General features: G+C 45.8%; 1 protein-coding gene across 1 annotated transcript in view; it reads left to right on the top strand.

Annotated features, from left to right (window-relative positions):
• Positions 1 to 23,511, top strand: part of SGO1 (shugoshin 1) — a 223,784-nt gene that overhangs the window by 51,653 nt on the left and 148,620 nt on the right. Inside the window, exons 4-5 of the mRNA XM_069648869.1 lie at positions 13,306 to 13,410; positions 16,268 to 16,329. Of these exons, the coding sequence (XP_069504970.1) occupies positions 13,306 to 13,410; positions 16,268 to 16,329 (167 nt within the window). The remainder of the gene's footprint in view (positions 1 to 13,305; positions 13,411 to 16,267; positions 16,330 to 23,511) is intronic.

Below are 23,511 nucleotides of genomic sequence, written 5' to 3' on the forward strand. Positions count from 1 at the left end.
AGAAACCCCCTCCGGGTTCCTACCCACGTCCCATCATGGCGAATGTCCTCAACTTCCGAGACAGGGAAGTCATCCGGTGTAATAGACCGGGGTAACTCTAAAATTACCATCTACCCCGATTACACACAGTCGGTACAGAGAGCAAGGAACCCTTTCGTCCCAATCAAGGCCCGACTGAGGAAATTGAACTTAAAGTATATGCTCCTGTATCCTTCCAGATTAAAGGTGATCTATAAGGGACGAGCGATATTCCTGGAGTCGCCGGCCGCGGCCAACATGTGGATGGAACACAACAACTTAGCTGAGGTCCCGGGGAACCCTCCCACGAGAGCCACGGCAAAGAAAGTAATGAGCGGTAGACGGACGCCTCGGCATGGGCCCCCCCCCCCCCCCGACCCTTGTCTGGAGCACCAGAACGAGGGGATACACTACCACCACTGAAGCAACACTACAAGAGAAAGCGAAATGACTACTGGGCCCGCGCGGCCTCCTCCACATGCACACAAACAACGGACCCACCAAAGACAAGTGCAGGCCTATTGCCAACATGCACCAACTTGCGCCAGAAACCCGGATGGGGAAAGGCAGCGCAAGAGCGCTCGAGCACTGCACCCTTATGGCAGATGCTGGGTGCACCAGTTATAGTTGCTGTTTTCATGTTACGGTTGAGACTGCCCTACTTCTGATGACCATTAGCCAAATTGAAGAGGACCCAGGACCAGACCTCGGAGCTTACCAACCTGAGCAAGCAGAGCGCGATGTGACGCCAGACAATGCATTGCCGAATCACAGATACGACGTGGAGTCCACCACGGCTAAAAGCAATCTCACAAAATGGCCGCACGACCCAGGATAATCACATGGAATGTTAGGGGGATGGGATCCTACCCACGAAGAAACCGTATACACTCGTACCTGAAGAGGAAGAAAGTATCAATCGCCCTCCTGCAGGAAACACACCTCTCAACTGACGCTACGGACAAACTGGTAGATTACTGGGGGGGCAGGACGACGGTGCATCCTACTCGAAGTACGCACGTGGTGTATACACATGGGTGAGCCCGGGTACACCATTTCACCTGATGGGAGTGGAAGCGGATAGAGAAGGTAGATATGTGATCATGTGGGGCATGCTGGAGAACTCTCGGCTGTGCATAGTGAACTCATACTTCCCCCAACACGGTATCCCTTCTCATCTCAAGAAGCTATGTGCCATAATCACATACCACAGGGAGGACACCATCCTATTGGGGGGGGGGGGGGAGATTTCAACTGCGTGCTGAATGAAGAAATGGACAGATCCACTGCGCCACGTATCCTCGACACCCCCGCCCCCTGAGCACTCTGCAGCGCGATCGAGGACTTGCACTTAGTCGACGTCTGGAGAGATTTACACCCCACCGATGGGTCCTACTCATTTTACTCGGCCCCCCACGACCTGCATACCAGGATAGATCTTTTTTTCATCGACAGTGGGCTAACCTCGCAAGTCGAATCTGCGTGCTACCTCGGCAGTTCAAGATCGGATCACTCCCCGCTGCTAATACAGCTCTGCCTTAGGGGCCCTAGACCACCTATTCCGATGTGGCGCATGCCGATAGACTCTTTAACAGACCCCGCATTCAAGATGCCCTGGGTGAAAAGCTGGAAGAATACATAAATATCAACAAGGGATCAGTTGCGAAATGGAGCACACTATGGGATGCAATGAAGGTGGTAACTAGGGGCGAGATAATAGCTGAAGCAGGAGGGATCAGGAGACAACTGAGAAAGGAGCTAGAGTCAAAGGAGGAGGAGATCAGACAGCTAGAGAACAATCTCCACCCTACCAATGAGAAGGAAACCAGACTGAAGGAGATCATAGAAGAGTGCAGAACTGCATGGGAGAGGCTGTCCAAATTCGACTTCTCTGCGCGAACCCTTAAGGCGAACAAGGAGGCAGATAAACCGGGCAGGATACTTGCCTGGCTATGCAGGAGGGAGCACCCGAGGCAGGCCCCCAAAGAGATCAAGGATAAAGATGGTATAACTCACAGGTCACAGCAAGCAATGAACAATGTCTTCTCAGACTTTTATGCCGAACTATATGCCCACAGAGACCAAATCCCTGAATCAGACATCAGAGACACCCTGGCCGAAGTTGAAATGCCAAAACTGAGCCAGGAACAACAAAATATGCTGGGAGAGGCCATCACTATTGAGGACATTTCAGAGGCGATCAGATCCCTTTCCACGAGCAAGACTCCTGGGACAGATGGCCTAACTCCAGAATTTTACAAGGCCTATGAGGAGGTCCTTGCTCCCATGCTGCACGGAGTATACGCGGAGGCATATGAGACCGGGACGCTACCAAGTAGTATGAGAGAGACCCTCATAGTACCAATACTCAAACCAGGCAAACCAGCCGACGAGTGTCACTCATATCGCCCCCTAGCGATGTTAAACTACGATAGTAAAATATTGACAACGATATTAGCTAAGAGGCTCTCTAGGGTGAATGGATCCCTGATACACGAGGACCAGAATGGTTTTGTCCCAGGACGCAACACAACGGCCAACCTGAGAAGGCCCCAACACATAATGGCTCAAACAACTGAGTACAACGACGACCTGGCAGTACTCTCGCTCGATGCCATAAAAGCTTTCGATTCAATATTTTGGGAGTGGCTGATTGAGACCCTGAGGGAGTTTGGACTTGGTGAGCATTTCATCCGATGGGTTAGAGTGCTCTACAACAACCCAGTGGCGAGAGTGAAGACAGGAGGCATGGTGTCGAGGGCTTGGGCTATCCAAAGGGGAACCAGACAAGAGTGCCCACTGTCACCAATGCTGTATATCCTTGGCCTGGAACCAGTGGCAATCTATTTCAGGAGGCAGCTCTTTGACGCTGGCATCAACATTAATGGAGTAGATGACATCATTTCCTTGTACGCTGACAATGTTCTTTTATATCTGCGAGACCCCCAATTGAATGCACCAACCGCGCTAGACATCCTTGATAATTTTGCGAAATATTCAGGGATAAAATTCAGCAGACAAAAATCTTGCTCCTTCCCCCTGGCTGGGCTCAAAGGGAGGGGTGCAGAGGAACTACCCGAGATCGGGATTCAATGGCAGCCGGAAGCCTTCCGCTATCTTGGTCTCGCCATCATGCACACCCCAGCCTCCACTCATGAGTGTAACACGGAGGCAGCAATGCGCAGAGTGCGCAGATCTATCAAATTCTGGTCGAAGTTACCGCTCTGTGATGGCCAGAGCTGCAATCTCCAAAATGATTATACTACCGTGATTCCTCTATTACTTTACCAACATAACATACTACATACCCCCGTCCTTCTTCAGGAAACTGGAATCCCTAATCAGAGACTTCCTTTGGGGCCGGGCCAGACACAAACTTACATTGAACACCCTTACGCTCCCATATGCCGAGGGTGGCATTCAACTGCCTGAGTTCCAGAGGTACTATTTAGCAGCACAACTATCGCATGTCGCTAAGTGGCTACTGGATGAACCGACTGCTGAGACAGGCCTCCTCCGACATCTAATCACACCTATGCACCCAAAAGAGGTACTATGGAGCACTCAAATAGGGCCCCCTGACCCACCCATGATTGTAAAGCTGGTGAGACAAATCTGGAACAAGGTCAGATCACTGCTTGGACTGCAACATTTATATGCACCGGATATCCCCATGCTTGCAGACGTATGCAAAATCCCCACTGACTTACCAACGATGAGGAGCTGGGAGAACTGTGGCCTCTATACATGGGGAGACCTGTTCGACGAGGGGCTGTTCAAAGATTTTGATTCGTTACAATTGAAGGATGGGCTTGCCACAGGACAATTTCTATGCTACCAAAGGGTGAAGCATGCAGCCAAGATAAATTGGAACACTTGGCCTGAGGAGCCAGAAACACATCCTCTTGTGCAAGAAATGTACAACCTTGGCGACGGCTGGAAACCAACATCGAGGCTCTATACACGAATAAACGACAGGCCTAACCCGAGAAGTGCGCGCCTGAAAGAGAAGTGGGAGACTGATCTGGGGACTAAATCACAGATGGTGAATGGGCAAGAGCCCTGCTGTATCCGAAGGAGGTGTCACGGAACGCCAGGTTTAGGCTGCTTCAGCTGAATGTCCTTTACAGTACTTACATGACCCTGCACAGGATAGCCGCCTTTAATGATAAAGTCCTTCCGACTTGCCCATGGTGCCCCTCCGAACATGCTGACATGATCCATATGTTTTGGGCCTGCCCCAAATCACAGAAACTCTGGCACACAGCTGAGCAGACCTGCAGGAAAGCGGGAATGGAAATATACGAATGGACACCCAAAGAGTGCCTGTTGGGCACTCACCCGAGACTGAGCAAAGTCAGGCACTTAGTGAAACTCATGGACATGGCGCGTATACTAGTGAAGCGAACGATCGCTATGGCCCGGAAGTCGCCAGCTGGCCCCAGGTTTGAACCATGGATCAGGGAACTGGAGAGATGGTCCGCCGCTGAAACAAGATCCTGGGAGGAAGGGAACAATTGGGGCGGAGAAGAAGTGAGCACCACACTGGAGTCTTGGAGGGCCCTTATGAGAGATATGATCTTCTCCACAAGTTACAAACCCCCCTGAGTTGACTCTTCTGGCACAGCCTGTAAGATTGATGCACTGACCAGGACGGCGGGCCCGGGCACTCCCTCGAGCCACCCCCATGTGAAGGCAATGGAGAGTGAAGGTGCTGGGCTCTGGGCTTGAAGTAGGAAGAATGAAGAACTGCAAGGCGGAAGGAAGAGGGCAGTCAAAGTAGTTACCACGGTTTTTTCTGTTTCTGTTTAATTGTTTTTTCTCTCTTTTTGTTTTTGTTTTTTTTTTTGTCTTTTTTTTTTTTTTCCTTTTCTTGCTGTGTGTTCTTTCTCTGTTCTTTGCAGTTTACTTGGCAAATAAGACATGCTACAGCTGATATGACGCGCATCTTTTGCGCAACTGTTTCTGGTATACCTACAAATGCCAATAAAAACACTTAAAAATAAATTGAGCGATGTGGCTCCACAGGCTAGACGCTGCAGGATGCCCACTCCATACTCGGGGACCCCCATATATACGAGACACTACATACTGACATAGAGGAATTCTTTGAACGGAATGAAGGGTCAGTGGACACATATACCACCCTATGTGACACCTTTAAAGTTTGGATACGGGACATCATACTGGGCAAGGCCACTGGGCTGTTAGCCGCTGTTCGGAAGGAACTGGTGACGGCTGAAACCAAGGTAGCAGGGATGGAAGCAGAATACAGCAACACACATAATAAAGAAACTCTTTCTGAACTCCAGGAGGCACTAGGTGAATTTAATAAATGGGCTAACAGGGAAATACTATACCTAGCTGCCCCCGCCAGAGCCCGCAGATACGGCGAAAGTAATAAGGCAGGGATATTCCTAGCTAACATGCTCAAAGCTGAAGACCACCGAAACCCAATTGTCAGTATCCAAAACTGCGACGAGAGACGTAGCAAATCGGGAGGTAGATATCAACACTGCTTTTGTAGATTTCTATAGAATCCTTTACTCAAATCCAGAACTCAAGACCACTGAGGAGCTAATGACCGACTTGCAGGGAATCGAGCTCCCGTCGCTGGTTCCTGAGGTTAGATTAGCAATGGACTCAAACATAACACTAGAAGAGATCACAGACGCCATAAAGGCAATAACATCAGGTAAGGCCCCCAGGTCAGATGGCTTAGGTGCAGAACTATATAAGGAATACCACAACGAATTAGCCCCTATATTACTGAAGGTTTGAGAGGAGGCAATGACGCGGGACGTGCTTCCGGCATCCATGTGTGAAGCAGTGATCACTGTCCTTCTCAAACCTTGGCGCCCGGCGCATGATCTTTCCTCCTATAGGCCCCTATCCCAGGTTAACACAGACGCTAAGATCTTTGCGAAAATACTGGCCACCAGGCTCCTGCCGTACATGCCAACCCTGGTCCACCAAGACCAAGCAGGCTTTATACCCACACGATCCACGGCACTAAACCTTCACCGTTTTTTTGGAGTGATGGCCCAGATTAACCCTAAAGCCGACGCAGCAGTTGCAGCCATAGATGCCGAGAAGGCTTTTGATTCAGTATCATGTTTGTGGTCCTTAAGAGGTTTGGGTTTGGATCTTACTTTCTCAACTGTGTCAGGCTCCTTTACTCTGACCCGGAAGCGCGGGTCCTTACCAACCGCACCGTCTCTGCCCTCTTTCCGCTGGGCAGAGGCACGAGACAGGGTTGTCCTTTCTCCCCCGTATTGTTTGCCCTCACAATCGAACCCATGGCAGCATACGGCAAAACCACAAACAGAGGTATCAGGATGACTGGCCCCCCTCAACTGGTCTCCCTATATGAGGACAACACCTTGTTATATATCAGAAACCCTCTAACCAACCTAGGGCCAATCATGGCAGGTATACATACATTTTCTGAATATTCCGGATATAAAATAAACATCTCCAAGTCCAAGCTGTTCCCACTAACCCTAGCTACCCAGGATTTGTCTGACATAGGAGGTTTCAAATGTTCTCCCACACGAGTCCGGCACCTGGGCGTAGTGGTATCCAGAGACAAACACACGCTATATATGGACAACTACGAAGAACTCCTTCAAATACTAACCGTAAGCTATAACTGTGGACCAGACTCTCACTATATGGCAGGGTGGTGATCCTTAAAATGATGGTCCTAAGCTGCTTTATTGTTTAAGCAACATACCCATTTGGCCTTGGAAAAATGTCTTCAAGAAACTTAAGTCACTAGCCACCACGTTCACATGGGGTGGGAAGACAGCCAGGATGAAATGGTCCAAACTAACCGAACCATGCTTGAGTGGGGCATTTCGCCCCCGGACTTCGGATTGTACTACCTTGTGGCCCAAGCACAATTTGCCAAGCACTAGTATGATCCAGACGACATGGAGGCACATATCCCTATAGAAAGATATGCAGCTTCCCCTGCTGATGTCCGATCGGTTATATTTGGCACCAAGCAACATAAAGATTCCTGCGACTTTGACCCTGTAAGTGCCACCACACACGCATTGTTCAAGATCTACAAGTGAATAGGCCTCACAACCCCATACGACCCAGAAATCCCCCTATGGAACTTTCCCAATATCGCCCCAACGTATGATATAGTGTTGCAGAACATATGGGACCTGACCAAAAGTTTTAAGATGAGGGCTATGTTTCCAGAAGGAATTTATATTGAGCTGAAAGACTGTGTGGATACTATGAGAGGTGGACAACTCGAGCGTTCCCACTTCCACCGCATGAAGGCCGCCTTTGCAGCTAGGTGGGCGATGTTCCCCCTGAGTATCCCCCTACACATGAATGCATAAGTGCCATGACAGCAACTGATGGGCAGAAGAAAGGGGTCTCCATCTTATGCAATTTAGTACAATCTCATTCAACTTCCAGTAACAACATGAAAGCTACAAAGACTTGGGGCTCACGCTAAGTGAAGAGAAATGGGTTAAATGCTGTCAGCTCACGAGATCAGTCTCTTTGAACTCGGGCTGAGACTGATCCAATTTAAAATACTCAACCAACTTCACTACTCCCCACTAGCAAAATTTGTAGAAGGGCATTCCCGGAAATGCTTGAAATGTGACATGCCCAACGTAAATGCCTATCACATGTACTGGTCGTGCCCCCGAGCTCTGGGGCAAGGGTGCAGAAATCCTAAAAGAAATCAGACATCCCTGTTTCCCCCTCCCCGTTGAAATATTTGTTCGGTGATGTAAGGACCCAGACATGGGGAACCACACAACCCAGGAATATGGAAGGGAGACCTACGGGCTGGAAAAAGAATCAAACGCGACCTGTATGATAGGCGAGTGGTGGGAACACACAGGCAAACCCAACCTACCCCGAACAGAGGATCTAAATGAGTGGGAAAGCACAACATCAGTGCTTGGTAAGAACCCCGAACAGCCGACCATGGGTCGCCCGCAGAGACGAGGTTACCGAAACGTCCTTGCGAGGACGAAAACCCCAACTCCATGGGCCGAGAGACAGAGAGCTGTGTCCAACAGGAAAGGTCCTGCCTCGCCAGAGCGACACTGACGGCAAGACGAAAGGATAGCCGTCCCCGCTGGAACGAAGCCCCCAAGTTCTCGGAGCAAGAAGCAGAGCACCAAGTCCAGCCAGGGAAGACTTGCCTTGTCAAAGCGGCACTGACGACCAGCAGGAGGGAGGAAGGAAACTGTAGCCACGATGAGGAGCTGACTGCAACCGGCCGCCGGATAGAAGAAGCCCAGTCTCCGCAGGGAGACGCGGTCCGCGTTTATTGCAACCGCGGCAGGACACCAACCACGTGGTCCGCAGACTGGAGGAAGCTGATCCGCTTCAGCAACGACACAGACCCACAGGGAGAGTCCTATTACCGGGGATACTTAGCCCGAACATAGGGGCAACCAAAACAGCAGACACTTACCTGGGCGGCAGCAGGACCTCCAGGGGAACAGGGTCAGGGAAGAACACGGAGGGTGGCTCGCAAGGAAAAGGGGGCGGGCCTATGGGGGTTTTTATGCTCCAAGACAGGAAGTAGACCCTGATTGGCCCATCCTTACCTACCTATATAAAGAGCCAGTTAGTTGGAAGATGTGTGCTCATTCTTGTTCTCCTTGCAGAGCCGATCAGACCTGGATTCCGGAACCACAGGAAGCACCTGGGCGTATGAGGACTAAGTGGAAGAAGATTGGTCCTTATAGCGTGCCCTACAAGAAAATAGAAGAAAACAATTGCTCCACAATAAGAACACTCAGAAGGACTCTGGGAAAAGAATTTAATTTTGCTAACCAGCATTATTTGGTTAAATCTGAATAAAGCCAATATTTTTTCCCTTTAACTGCCTATTTCGCCTCATTGTCACAGGTGATATTGGAAAAGCGAAAGAAACTACTAGACGCCGGTTTAATATAGCTAAACGCTCCATATTAAAATGCTGGAAATCTGCACATGCACCCCATGGTGAGGATTTCCTTAGAGATCTCACAATGGTAAATTAATGCGAAGAACAATCTGTACCTGCACCCTGTCGTCCCAAAGACATCTGGGCCCCCTTCCGAAGTGATCTCTGTGACTTATCGGATAATGATTCCACACCAACTGAAACACTGAACAATGTGACCATGTTGTGATGTTCCGATACACTTGCGATGGAATGATGGAATGACCCGGCTTTGTATTTGATGCTCTGTTTCGATGTAACTTTTTAAAATATATATTTTTTTTAAAAAGAAAATCATTCCACCAGCGTTCTGTCCCCTGCCGCATCCCGGTAAAAAGGAGGAAAGGCGCCATATATTGGACCCTAGAAGGGTTTTAAGCTTTTATATTTCTAGGCTCTCCAAGTTCAGAGTGGATGATCAACTCTTTATTGGGTATACCGGAAGAAAATTGGGTCTGGCTTTTTCAAAACCGACCTCATCAAGGTGGATTATACTTGGCATCTCAGAATGCTACAGGTTGGCAAGGAGCCGCCAGAAGGCTTGAGGGCCCATTCGACCAGAGGTATAGCAAGGGGCGTTCCTATTAAATCGATTTGTGATGCAGCAACTTGGACTTCAATACATAATTTCACAAAGTATTAGTCTAGATGCTTCCCACCCTCACGATGTGGCCTTTGGTAGGGCGGTACTTTATTCGGCTTTATAAAATTCCGACAATCTCAAAATGTCACTTTCTCCACACTGCTTTGGGAGTCTATCAAAGATGGGGAATACGTTGGACACAAGTTACTTACCAACTAGTAACGTTTTTTCGACTGGATGTTGTTCCAATGTATTCCTCATCGCCCTCCCAGCCTACCTTTCTGTAAAGTTTCCTATGCCGTTAAAACTTCAGCTTTAACAGGGCGGGCTACTGCCGCCTACACTGACAACCCACACAAACGAGACAGAAAAACAGAACAGAGGCCAAAGTGTGGTGCGCGTGCTACTTGTACACCCAATGATGTCACCCTCGACTGAGGCCTTCGAGGAACATCGACTCGACGCACGCTGCCCTCTGGACGTGATTATCAAAGATGTGGAATATGTTTGAGGAACATCCAGTCGAAAGAACATTACCAGTTGGTAAGTAACTTGTTCTTCCATCCTTGAACACTAGTTCTCACAAGGAAAAGAAAAGAATATGAAAAGGAAAGCCCTAAGGGGTCCCAGCAACACTGCAAATGGGTGCTGTAAAAGTGAAACACAGATGCCTTGTAAAATATGGAAGAAAGCATGACTATATATAAAAACACAATGAACAGGGTTCCCTTTGTCGGAGCAAAAAGAATAATCGAGGGGTGGGGGAGGCTCTCCTCATTCAGGAGAACAAAGAAAAATGTCCAGAAATCCAAATAAAAATGCTGAGGCTGTCTCAGTTAGAGAGGTTTGGGCATCAATATGAAAAATCTCCCTAACGGGCATTCCTCACACTAGGTTACAATGATTCCATTATTGGGGTCTTGCTCATTTCACCAGTGTTTAACTTCTGCAGTATCTAGTTTCTAGATTACCCAGGTATCCTTTTCACCATGTGAAATGCTCACGAGTCTTATGATTTCCCTGACCACCTCTTTGCCAGGTATCAATATATAAATGCCCCACGTGTCCTCCTTGCCAGATGGCACTTCAACAAGTCTTGGGACTCTTCTGGCATCCTTTTCACCAGGGTTTTCCACTTCTTTCCAGCAGATTAGCTATCTAGCAGTCTTCCCCTATTCTTCCTCGTCGGTTCTTCAGCCTCAGGATCCCCACCTTTTAGCCAGGAACACATCCATCAGCATTCATGCCATGCATGCCACATTCAAACGTTGGGGGGGAGGGGGGGGGCTGGCTGTCCTGTTCCAGGCAGGAGTGCCAGAAGACCAAGACCAGCGGAGTTTTGGGATCCTCCCCTGCTTCCTGTCCTCCGACACACTGGAGCCTTGTCAGGCTTCAGAAAAGATTCCTGCCGAAGACCAAAACACCAACCAGGATCTCCCCCACCCAGCACGGCAGAAGGACCAAAAAAGGACAAGCAGCCAAGAAATGGCAAAAAAAGAATACATCCACCATTTTGGGTGAATGGTGACCTTTCTGTGAATTACTGTGGCTCTGAACACATCCTTGGTAGGAAAAATACACAAATGTTGGTAGAACACGCCCACTACCACTAATGTTACATGAGCAGTGGGAAAGGGGATACAGTGTAACCCCTCAACACTGCAGATACGGTTATGTGCTCATCTCCCAAAAGAAAAGGTCAGAAGGTTAAAAAGTATCACCCTTATCCTTGAACGTTTTATCACAAGAAGAATAAACCTAAAGGGGAAGCCCAAAAGGCTCCCAGATTCACTACACATAAGGTGCAGTGTGATGCAAAAGTAAATTACAGAGGCCATAGACACTTGATGGAAAGCATGACTCCAAGGGAAACGTATTAAAAAGAGATACAAAAGGTTCCCACAGACTGACCAAAAAATCCAGAGTCCAGCAAAAGAGCCAGGGGACTTGCAGGTGGAGATTTGGCATACAAATAAACTCTACTTGATGGCAGCAACAAAGGCTGATTCAATAGAATGGGCAGGAAAGAGGGATTTGGGACAGACTTTAGCCCTCATGTAACACTATGGAGAACAGCGGGGGACGGAATCGGGTAGGTTAACTTGCCCCCCTGACTCTGATGTCTCCAGAGACACCTGCTGGTGTTCTGGAATCGGTTTTGGTCACTTTTGGTTGCAGGATGTAGTTTTGGTCGGTGGTGGTGCTTGGGAATCGAATCCAGTACACCACCTAAATGAGGTAAAATGAAGAATTATGTGGGGCAGACACCTCCAGGCATCGAAATGTTGCAACTGGGAGTCACTGTGGTCTGGTGGCGTCATGCGATCTTCAATGGTATAACCAAATAGCAGGCCCAGCACAGCTTCTGTTCCTGGATTGAATGCTGAAAATGCAGGCGTAGTCGTCGTGTTGCACATGATGATCTTCCAAGTTCCAAGGATGTACTCTGAACGGCAATGGCTGCAGCTAGGTACCCCAGGAGTGAAGAGAGCTACTGAGTCCACTGGTTGTTGCAGAGACCATTCCAAAGGGTCAGAAGGCATGGATCCTCATACAGGCGTCGCGACTGATTGTTGCCACCGGGTTTGTCTTCTTGAGACCAGGACTTCACCTTGACATCACAGGAGTTGATACTGGTACGCTTCAGGGGTCTTACTCAGGTAGTCAACGGCTGTACCTCTGTGTGATGTTTTGGCTCCAATGTTGATCTGTCGAATAGCTGCAAAGACCCCTCCTTTTATGTAAGACTGTCTGGGGGCATGCCTAAGCCCACCAATGGTAAAGATCTGCACCTTTCAAACGGGTAGTGACTGTCCCATCATGGCCACATCTGACCAGCAACAGATATTTGGGCACCATGGATGTGGTTTGTCTTAACCATCCCAGACCCCTCCTCTGGCCACACATACAAGCTGCACCCTAGCCCGAAAAATCCTCAACTTTCTCCAGGAAAGGTCATTCCATATAAGGCATTTCGTGACCTAAGAAGACCAAAGAACAATATGGCCAAAGAACAAGCGAAAAACCTTGTGGCACAGCCATCTTTGGGTGCTAGCCAACTTTAGTACCCATTAGCGGTAAATGCAGAAGTGCAGAAGTGCATAAATAAAATATTCCAAAAATGGTAAAAATATCACTGCTGCCACCACCTTGCCAGTATCCTAACTGCACTTCACTGTAAGGCAATGTGTGCAATTGTAACAATACAAGAAATTCAGAGATGCATTCGCTCAATATTGATGGGGTTGGGGACAAATGGGTTCCCCTATTATAATGAGCAAATGGACTTGCCTCCAAAAAGTCAAAAACTAGCAAAAAGGTGTCCCGTTGAAGACTGAGAGGAAAGCGGCAAAAAGAAAATCTTTCCTAACAACCAGACTTCCCTCCTGTCATCCACTGTCCTCCTGTCTCCTTCCAGGGGAGAGCCGGGTAGGCAGGTCCATTTGTATACATCACTGGAAAATCCATGTTAGATCTCAGATTATCTTGTTTCTGTTTTTACAATCGTTTCTAAGAATGTGGGACTGCAGAGAACGCCTGCACGTGAATGGTGCTTTTCCTTAAAGAAACAAAGTGCCCTTTATCATTCGTAAACGATCAATGGTTCAATCTCCAGTTTGTTTTTCTTCAGTTTGGAAATTTACAAGAAAAAGCTAATCACTACTGATGTATATCTTCAAAACCGACAAAAAGATTAACTTTTTCCATTTCTTGTTTTGCTTCCAAATAGTCCAAGTTGGCAAGCTTAAGGGAAATTATTGGAAAAGTCACTCAAAATCTTCTGGAGACTGCAAACCTGCTTGGTCCCGCCCAGGATCTGTGCACCACTAAACTTGTAAGTAATCTTCTGCTTGCTTTGATACGTACCCTACAAACTGATGGATGTTGTGAAAGCTGCCACCACTCTGACAATAGTTGCGATTAGGCATACATATTCAAACCCATTAAGCTCTTTAATCACCTTCTGTTAGCGTATTCCCCACTCTCCCCGTGCTGTGCCGTGTCTGAGCCCAATCGTGACATGACATCTGCACTATCGTGTCATTAAATGTTAGTATTTATTTTTAACTTCATAATGAGTGAAAGTATGCATTCATGTGCATTAGAATGCATTCGTATTTGATAAAGGGTTTAAAAAAATGCTACCGTATTTCAGCCAGTAGGAAGTGACCCCATACTAATATTTGCTGTCAAAAGTGATATTTGGGTTATGTATGTTACCCTGTATATATCAGCTCAAGGTTGCCAATTCATAAACTGTAATACCTTCCATATTCCTCAATCAAACATATCACTCGGGCGTGTAGTTCTAGTTACTAATTCATTTTGTATATTGCATCCATATGTCTGTGGGCCTACATGTTGAGGATACATTAGCCTTGTAAAGTTCTTCAATGTCATAGCAAAATGTGACATTTTTAAACCATTTTTTTAAATATAGGTCCTGCCAACTCTTCCACCCTTCAACCCCCTGAATCTTTACCACACATCTTTTTGCTAACACAAATAGGACTGCTAGCCTACATGCCGGATTCGCTAGCTGCTTTGAAAATTTCAATTGGCCTTTCAGCAGAGAAAGGGAAATGTGCTGTTAATATCTTGCTCACTATATGATAGTCCTCAGTCCAAAAGACTTAGCTATGCCAGGTGGTAAGCTGCACCCCCACAATATCCTCTTTAATATTCATGGCTACTCCCAGAGTAATACCTGTGCAGCTGCTTCAGTGTATAATACATCTGATGAGTTCATTTAAAACGTAGATTCTTAAATCTTGTGTTAAAGGAGACAGTTTTTCTTTGTATTCAAATGACCATTGCTCATCTAGTATTAGTTGTTTTCACATTTTGTACGGGAAGATAAGGTGGGTATCATGTTTCTCAAGCTAAAGTTGTTCTAATACTACCAGATAAAGAGGCTCCTGATCCCCCTTCTCCACAATGGGGCTGCACTAACTCATCTCCTCAGAGCAGTTCTCTTTCTAAGAACCAGACTAAGGGAATCTGATTAAAACCAATTGTATTCGAAGTTCTCTTTCAAGCATAATGACTGGATCCTACTCAAAATGGCCCTGTATGAGGCTGCTGGAATAGAAAATGTAAACACATGTCTGTCTGGGCACAAATGTGTTTGCTTGGGGTAGTTTGGTACTTCAGATGCAAATTGCACACATGGAAGATACTCCTATATGCTGTCGGAGATAGCACATACCGGCAGAAACAAAATAATTCCCCAGATATGTAATTTGCCCATGATGAGCAAGTCTTGAACAACAGTGCCCAAAGCCTCTATGCAGCCAATCTGTTGGCCGGATGTATAGGATCGGGTGATTCATTTGATTGATTGGATTCTGAAGTGATGCAGAAATTAGGATGATTTACATGTCTTGTTGTGAAGCCAAATTGGAAGCAAAGTAGACGAGACCTTACAAATAAAGTAAGAGAGACCGTTTATGACTAGAACTCTTTAATCCACGCCAAAGGTTTAAATTGTCTTCTCGGAGGCTGATCTATGTCCCAGTTCTCTGAAGAATTGCTGTCAAAGTTTGACCTTCCTAGCTTATGCCTTGGTGATAGTACCCTAGCAGATTGCTGCTGAGAGAAGCTGTTCTTAACAAACCAGTGAAGCTGTCCGATGTTTATTTACTTATTTTAATTATCAGTTTGTATCATGCCGGAGCCTGCAGGCATCAGGGCGCAGAAGAAAAATGTTTTCTTAAGTTTAACAGATTTGTTTCTGTACGTATGTCATTCGGCATACTCCTACGTCCCGCACCCTTTCCTCCATACGACATCCGTCCTGTGAAGAGATGCCAGCATGCAGAACAAGGCTATTTCGATATGAAAACATCACATAAACATGTGCTATAATGGTATTTCATTTGTGCACTTTCCAGAGACGAAATGTAGCTGCTCTGGTTCGGACATTAAGGAACACTAAGTGGTAGTGAAGATAAAGCCTTTTAATTGGGACTGCACAACCTGATCAGCTGTTATTCTAGGTTGAAACCATGTTGCCCAAGACAAACTTGATTTGACCATATGCCGTCTGGAGAAGTAGTGACTTGCTTGACCTTTGGAGAAAACAGTTAAATTTTCAGCAGGCAGGTAGGGCTGGGTTCAAAGCCAATGACATATCACTGATTCAGTTGTGCATTAAGGTGTCCTAGGCAGTTCTGCCTTCCTATATGGCCCAGTCAGCTTGTACCTAAAAGTGAAAGGGTGATTTGATGGCAATCCCTTGCATACAAAATGAAAATCTTGGTAAGTGGGGGGCTATCCATAGCAAATGATGTGTGTACTTGGCATCTAATGCCAATATCTAGATATTGTGCTCTATGCTTGGCATATTAATACCTGGTTAAGCCTGGAAAGGGGTCTGAGATAATGGGCTTCAAATGCTAACTAGTGTCTGGTGCCACTACACGGCAGTTGTGTGAGTACATGATCAAATTGGAAAAGAGACAGTTGATGATAGCAATGCCTGCAACAGGAGTACTTGAGTATTCAGTCACATATATGATGCCAATGACTGCATTTCATTTTAAAAAGTTTTAATTTTGTGTCTACGTGTGTTTTTTCTTCTGTGTTTTTTCTGCATTTGGGCAATAATATTGTAATAAACGATTGCAGTCATTGTTGTATTGTGGCACACTTGTCTCCAACTAAAAAAATACTATTTTCCATGTCAACAGATTGCAAGACCTGTTCGCCCTGAGGCAGATGAGAGAATGTCTGATTTGCCCACTACCCAAATGTAAGTGAAACTATGTATAAAGTATTTTGCCTATTTATAAATCAAGCAACATGGATTTAATAATGCGAAGCATATGTCCCTGTAAAATTGAGAACTGATCCATGCTAGTAGCAATGCCCATGCACAATGGGGTATTATCCAACAAATTGTAAGGCACTAACCCTTATCTTGAAATAACCATCTGACTCCAAACTTCACAAATGGTGTATTTTATTTGTAAGGTGCCAACTAAGAGCGTAGTAGCTTTGTGACGCCCCAAAGGGAGAGGTAAGGGGGAAAGCGATGGGGACAGACTCAAAATTTGCACTCCCCCTCTAGCGAGTGCTAAATGAGTTTTGGCCAGTAAAAAATGTGTGCTATCTGCATGTGGGGAAAGACTTTATATGCTTGGCTAGTAGCATGCAACAATACCTTTTTTACTCCTGTGTCTTATTATTCGTTGCCTTGGAACATTTCACAACAATTAAGACAGAGTGGTTGGCATGAATTACTAAGTACAGACAGTGAGGTGTTTCCTACAAAAACAGAATATGTACAACATAGGAGGTAAACAGGAGCACAGCACATGGGGCAAGTGAGATGACCAAGAACTATTCTACAAGTTAAGATTGTTGTGGTTCCTTATCCTCAACACATCATTTGTACTAATAGGTGGTTGGAGGGTGTTGGGGAGAATTCTCATAAATGTGCTAATTCCCTTCACCTTAGAGACCCCCCAGCAACTTTGCTGGATTTTGAGGCCCAGATTTTTTTACCTGGAGAGTGAGCGCCTTTTTTCCCCACTCTTGTATTTTGATGTGTGTTTTACTCTTGTGTTTTGATTATGGAGTTTTAGACGGCTCCATAGGCATCATCTTTTCATTTGTGTTACACAGCACCTTAAGTGCAGTGACACAGGGAAGCTTTCTAGGCTGTCCCAAGGTTTAAATAACTTCTCGGGGATAAACTACTGTTTCCCAGAGAAAGTAAAGTTAAATTGACTTTACTAGTCTTTTTAAATTCCTAGACCCAGCACATACTATCTTCTCATAGAGTGCTGAAGGGGTTACCTAGTATGCCCTATGTCTAGAAACTCTTGTAGAAGTTAAATGCTAACCTTTCCTATTGAAATGGCTAGTGGCAGTGGTTATACAACAAACTACCATGATTGTTACTGACCGCGAACACTGATAGCTAAAAATGACGGGAGCCATGTTTTTCAAGACGGCATCTGAGCCCCCTTTGTTTAAACAGGTCCTGGTCTTCTTTTTTTGCTGTTTCTTTTTGGAAAGGTCCTTCTAGAGTTTCTCTGCGTGCCAAAACAGGTTTGGTCCCTTTGTTTCTACGTCTTTGGCGAGCTTCAGGACTGAAAACCGTCTCTGCCGCCAAAGTGTCTTCGGTGGACAGGATGTGAGGGAGGTGCCCGAAACTCCCTGCTCTAAGTCTCCTAGGATACCCAATACACGCTGGTGTGATTGGCTGGCTGACCGTCCGGCAAGGACAGCCACCCTGCTGGGTGAGTGACAGCTAGGCTAGAATGAATGGGGTAAAACTATTTAAAAGGCAAGTCTCTTGGCTTCGAAGGCAGAGTCGACCACTGGAACAAAAGAACAGAAGACGAGCTAGAAGAGGACGACTGCTGCAACTCCTAGACCGTTGGTTTGCCTGTTGAAGCCCTGCTGCTGATCCGAATCGCCAAGTTCACCTCGACAGAGAAGCCCCTTCAAGGACGACTTCTTCCTTTGAGTTGCTAGGACCGATCAACTCGTAAGTGTCATGATCCACATAACGCACCCCTTTTGGACTTCCTGGTCCTTGTCACACAGGGCTTGCACTCTTTGATACTCCCAACATGGCCGTGTAACGTGGTACGCCTTGCACCAGCTTCCACGTCGGACGTAGCACATTCTACAATTAGACAACGGCCCCGTGGCCCCACGCGTCTCAACGCTATCGCTGGTAGTAACTAGACGTGTGCTCTGTAGTTCGCTGAACTATTCTCCTGTCCTTGGTTCCCGGACCCTCTAATTTCCCAATTCATTCCTCCCTCATCTCTTACCTTGTTTCCCGGATTTCGTGTACCTCCTTCGTGTACACTTCCTCGCTTCCCGGACGTCCTGAGCATCCGAGTATCCTGGAACGCTGAACGCATGCTGGAGTCAGAGGATATTCGCGCGGGCTTGTACAGAACCCGATCCGTGCGCAAAGACTTCCTCCAAGAAATCCTGCAAAGAGCGATCTCAGGTGAGAAGGGGGAATTCCGTGACAGTTTGAGACGCCTAACGACTGAAGTTGAAACCAACATGGAACAGGCCGTTCAGGATCTCATGCGTGGCATGCAAGAATAAACCGAGGTGCAGAATTTAAAGGTGGGAAACGCCGCAACAACTAGTTTTGTCCCGCGATTCTGCCACAAAGGAAAACGTGCTACTGGGTGGCATTGTAGACAAATACGATGGGTCTGCAAAAACCCTTTGTGGATTCCTTGACTCTTGTTTAGTCCACTTTACCTTTAAGCCATACTATTTTTCAACTCCCAGGGCGAAGGTGGGCTTTATAATCTGGCACCTCTCCGGGAATGCACTGACTTGGGCTACTCCTTTAGTCAATTCTGGAGATGCCCTCCTGGATGATTACGATGGATTCATACAGGCCCTTAAGACCATGTTTGATCGCCCAGAACAGGTCTATAGTGCCCAGGAACGTCTACTTGACTTTCTGCAAGGATCCCAGGACATGCTTACGTATGTCACACGATTCAAACAATTGGCCAAGGAAGCGGATTGGTCTTCAGAAGCAAGCTTTACTCTTTTCCGAAGGGGGCTAAACAAAGAGATAAAAGACGAATTAGCCAGAGTGGCTCGTCCAAGTTCATTCCAGGCCCTTATGGATCTTTCCATGCAGATAGACTTTCGTATCCAGGAAAGGAAGGCAGAGAGGAAAAAGTCCACGATGCCCTTCCAGAAGGTTTCCCTTGAGACCTCATTGAAACCCAACCCAACCCTACTCCAGTCTCTGGTGGCAATCCAGAACCCATACAAATAGGGGCCTTCCGTGGACCCATATCCCCGCAAGAAAGGCTGAGAAGGATCCACACGGGCTTATGCATGTATTGTCCTTTCTTGTACATATGAACCTTTCTTGTACAAACTACTTCTGAGAACTTTGGCAAAGACTTTACCGTTTAATACCGTTTACCGTTTACTTTACCGTTTAATAACCAGAACCGTCTTTACCTATACAAGACTAGTCCATTGACTTTGGCCTACCTATTGCATTGAACTAACTCCTCTGGTGAACTCGTGTTTCAGAATCACTGTAATATTAGCTTTATTAACTTATGCCTTTTTACTCCTACTTCACTGCTATTTTGCTCCTACTTCAAGGGAGCTCAACTGCTTAGTAATCAGTACTGTAATATATTTTAGTGTGATATTGCATCCTTTAATGAATGTTTTCTGACTGTGTAATAAATTAAGTGTTTTACCAAGAAACCTTGAGTAGAAGTGTCAGTCTGAGTAATTGTAGACCTCTGTGTGACACTCTAACGGCTCACATTCCTGGCTCTCTACCAAAAACTGTGTGGTACAGACTTGTACCAAAGGTTGATTTTGCATACACCTTTAGTCCTAGTTGTAGTGGTCCCAGAGGGTCCTGGGTTCTTTTTCCCTAAGACGCTAATGGAAGCGTTTTAGTGCTTTCAGGTCTTAAGTGTCTAGAAGAGCAGCACTTCATTTTATACATTTGTTAGGTTATCTTGGCCAGAATGCAGCATGCTTGTAACCAATATGCCTGTCCACTAGCAGCTGAGGGATTCCGAAGCCAAAGTAAATGTGATCCCATTCCTCAATGAGGGAATCCATCTAGCAGTTGTAATCTGAATAAGATGTTCGTTTGGCGACGAGGGTCTATCGGGAAGCCTGTGTAGAGGCTATTGCAATAGTCAGCCGAGCGAGCACCAAAGCTCTCCTCGCTTAATGTTTGCTGTTTGTAAGGGGAGGGTGTGCTCAATCATGTACAAATAGTGTTTGTGTTTTTTGTCAGCCCACATTTTATCCCATGTGGTAGTCCCCTGTACTTATTTTTCCTTAACATTTTCTGGGGTTGTGGCAAATTTTTCTTCTAGCCAGGCTTAATTTGAAACCTTATTTTTTGTATTCTTATTGTAATAATCTTTCATTTCACTTTTCACATAGTACAAAATAGATCACCTTCTTGAATACAACGTATTGTACAAACCATATTTAAAAAAAAACTAAATCGGCGATTCTAACCAGTCCTCCGGGTTTCTAATTCAATATGATATAACACCTTTATACAGGTCAAGTAATTTCAACACTTTTAAAAAGGTCATTTTGCCCTGAGGACAATCTATACTAGAAATCTTCGGTCTGCAGGCACTCCTGATGATGTACAAAGCAGCTAAAGGAAGACATCAATTCTCTTGTTCCTAGACACTCGATCATTACATGTTGCAATGATTGTTTAATCTCACCTTGGCATGTGGGAAACTACTCCACTGGAGCCTTCACTATAGTCCGACTAGAGAAAATGTCCCCAGTTGGTAATGGATTTAATTGAAATCGTAGGAAAGCATTTCTCCCACTAAGATCAAGGAACTTTGTCAAGTAGGCCGGCAGCATCCCTCTAGGTTTGTCCAAAATTGAAAAGCTGCAGTGGAGCCTCAATGAGCGCCTAGCATCTATTTCTGTTGACCAATTCGTCTCCATTATTGCCTTCTTAATACTATTGGGATCAGTCATTGGATCCGCCACCGTTCTTGATATAATAGTAAAAATAATGTTTGCCTTCTGAATCAATTTCTTCATGAAGGCGTTGGACTAACTTATTTCCTCTTGGTTCACATCTATAAATAAAGAGTTAGTCTGGGGGGAATCTTGATCAACCAATACAATTGCTACAACCTCCAGTCTGTGCTTACCATTATTGTATTCAGGCCTAAATTGTAACAGAGCGAGGCTATTGGAAGAGACTCTGGGAATCCCAGTTCCTTCTTTCAGAGACTTCCTCCAATCGTTCCCAATCAAGATTCCAATCCTGGCATTCAATTTCCATGCCATAAGGCTTTACCTTTTATAACCTTTTAAAATCTGTGGAATCACTGAAAATGTACATTAAGCACCATGGTGTACCTGGGTCTGTGATTGTTTGAGAAACCTAGATGGTTGGGTTAAGGGTTACAGAGTAACTACTTTTCAAGGAATGAGAAATCTGTTTTTGTTGGAATCTTTTTTTGATGCCTGCTCTCCTGATCTGAGACTCCAAAGAGATTGATTCCAAGAAGTTAGCAGAGGCTGCTGCCTTGTGGGTTGCCAACAGGGCTTCGCACAAGGATTCTGGGGCCATTCACAAAAAGGAAGAGGGGAAGCAGCACAAGAAAGATGACAAAGAAAATTCTAAAACCTCCCATCCAAAAGAGGGCCACAAACAGAAAAGGGGTAAATACCATGGGAAAGCGGGTCAGTCTAGTGAAACCTCTGGTGCTAAACCAGAGGGAGGTCAGCAGAATCCCCCATTTGTCAAAACATTTTGTAAATGTTATGCTTATTATTAATGTCCATAGAAGAAGAATTCCGACCAATCTTACCCTCTATGGGAGTAAGTTGTGTGTCTATATCAACAACATGATCCGTTGAAGATAGTCCTTTAGAAACGTCCTGGTTGAATGTTTCATGTTAAGATTTGGATTCTTAAGATTTTTAGGTTTTTTTTTTTTCTCATGAATTTTATTTTTTTTCTGCCTTGTTGGCAGTTGGAAAGCGGTATATGCTAACAATATCTGACTTGTTGATTCTCCAGTTCAGAAGATTGAGTGACTCATCGCTGTCCAGGTGGTGTTAACAGTTGGTAGGAGAGCTCAACAATATAACCAGGCTCTTACTACTTTCGGTTGATTACAAATTGAATTTGGTTATAAGACCCACAGTCTTGTCTTGTTCAGCCGCATTTGTTAAGTACTTTCAGCTTCCACGTATTGGATGATAACACAGAGGGGTTAAATTTAACTGACTCCTTTGTTGTTGTACAGCCTTAGCAATAGATTGGAGGACTAGGTGAAGATTGTGAGAAGGTTGCCCTTGGGTACAATTGAAGTGGTTTGCTTTGATTCTGTCTAGACTCCAAATCCACTGGTTTGAAAGTCACCCGAGATTGTAGTGTAGATGCATTAGGTGTCACTCCAGACTCTTTTTGATGCAATGTAATAGAATCATCATAAAGGTTTTGAGACCGTCTCAGAAATGACTCCTGCTTAAAAATTGAATCTGTTTTGTGTGCCATGTGTGGCAGCGTTGCAATTTGGAATGGGGTGATGGAATTCTGAGATTTTTAAGTTGGACCCTTCTTTGGTATGTTTTGACTAGAGGGCTGTTCCGATGTTTGATACCGCCTTGTCAGAATGTTCACAGTTACTAATAACAGGAGCCGAACTTGTCTCCAATGAACCTGAGCATGTGTTGTCCGCCGTCAGCAGCATGTTGCTACTAATTAGATTGTATTTGCAGGCCCCAGTAGTTGGACATAGGTTTCACGCTAGGTGGCTTGGTACTTAAGGCAAATCTGGCAGTTGGGGAAGTAGTGTCTCGCGGCCACTGGCGGACTATGGCAGACCATACTTACTGATGCACTTCCGAGGCGCGGCATCCCTGATTTTTAAAGGGAACCTACTTGCTGCCTTCTGCTGTGAGTGCAGCAAGGAATATGCACCTCCAGCATACTGTTAGTTCTGAGGCAGACCACACTTACTGCCACACCTTTGCTTACTTTTACAATATTCTCTTCTGTGAAAAGTACAGTGGGCTAAAATGTGGCTGCAGACGATAGAGTGGGTACTTCTCAAAGAACAGGTCAATTGGCCGTGTTCAATCTCGTAAAGAGGGGCACCCATACCTATTTTGTAATAATTTTACTATATGCCTAAGAGGAGCTGGTGTGAGCAGTGATTTTTCTACTGTTTTTGTAAAGTTTTACTAGTGCCCTTTTGTATTTACTGCAAATGACTACTAAAGATGGCTCGCACCCTAAGGTGACAGTGCACTGGGTTTTTCGCTTGTTCCTTGGCCTTCCTGCCTTCTTAGGTCAGGAAATACCATTTATGGGATGCCCTTTCCCAGTGAAAGCTACTGCTTTCACGAGCAAAGGACCAGTCTGTGTGTGAGCCCAGCTGTGGTGGCTAGTACTGTC

This window comes from Ambystoma mexicanum, chromosome 2q, assembly GCF_040938575.1.
Source record: "Ambystoma mexicanum isolate Mex_15411 chromosome 2q, UKY_AmexF1_1, whole genome shotgun sequence".
Taxonomy (NCBI): Eukaryota; Metazoa; Chordata; class Amphibia; order Caudata; family Ambystomatidae; genus Ambystoma; species Ambystoma mexicanum.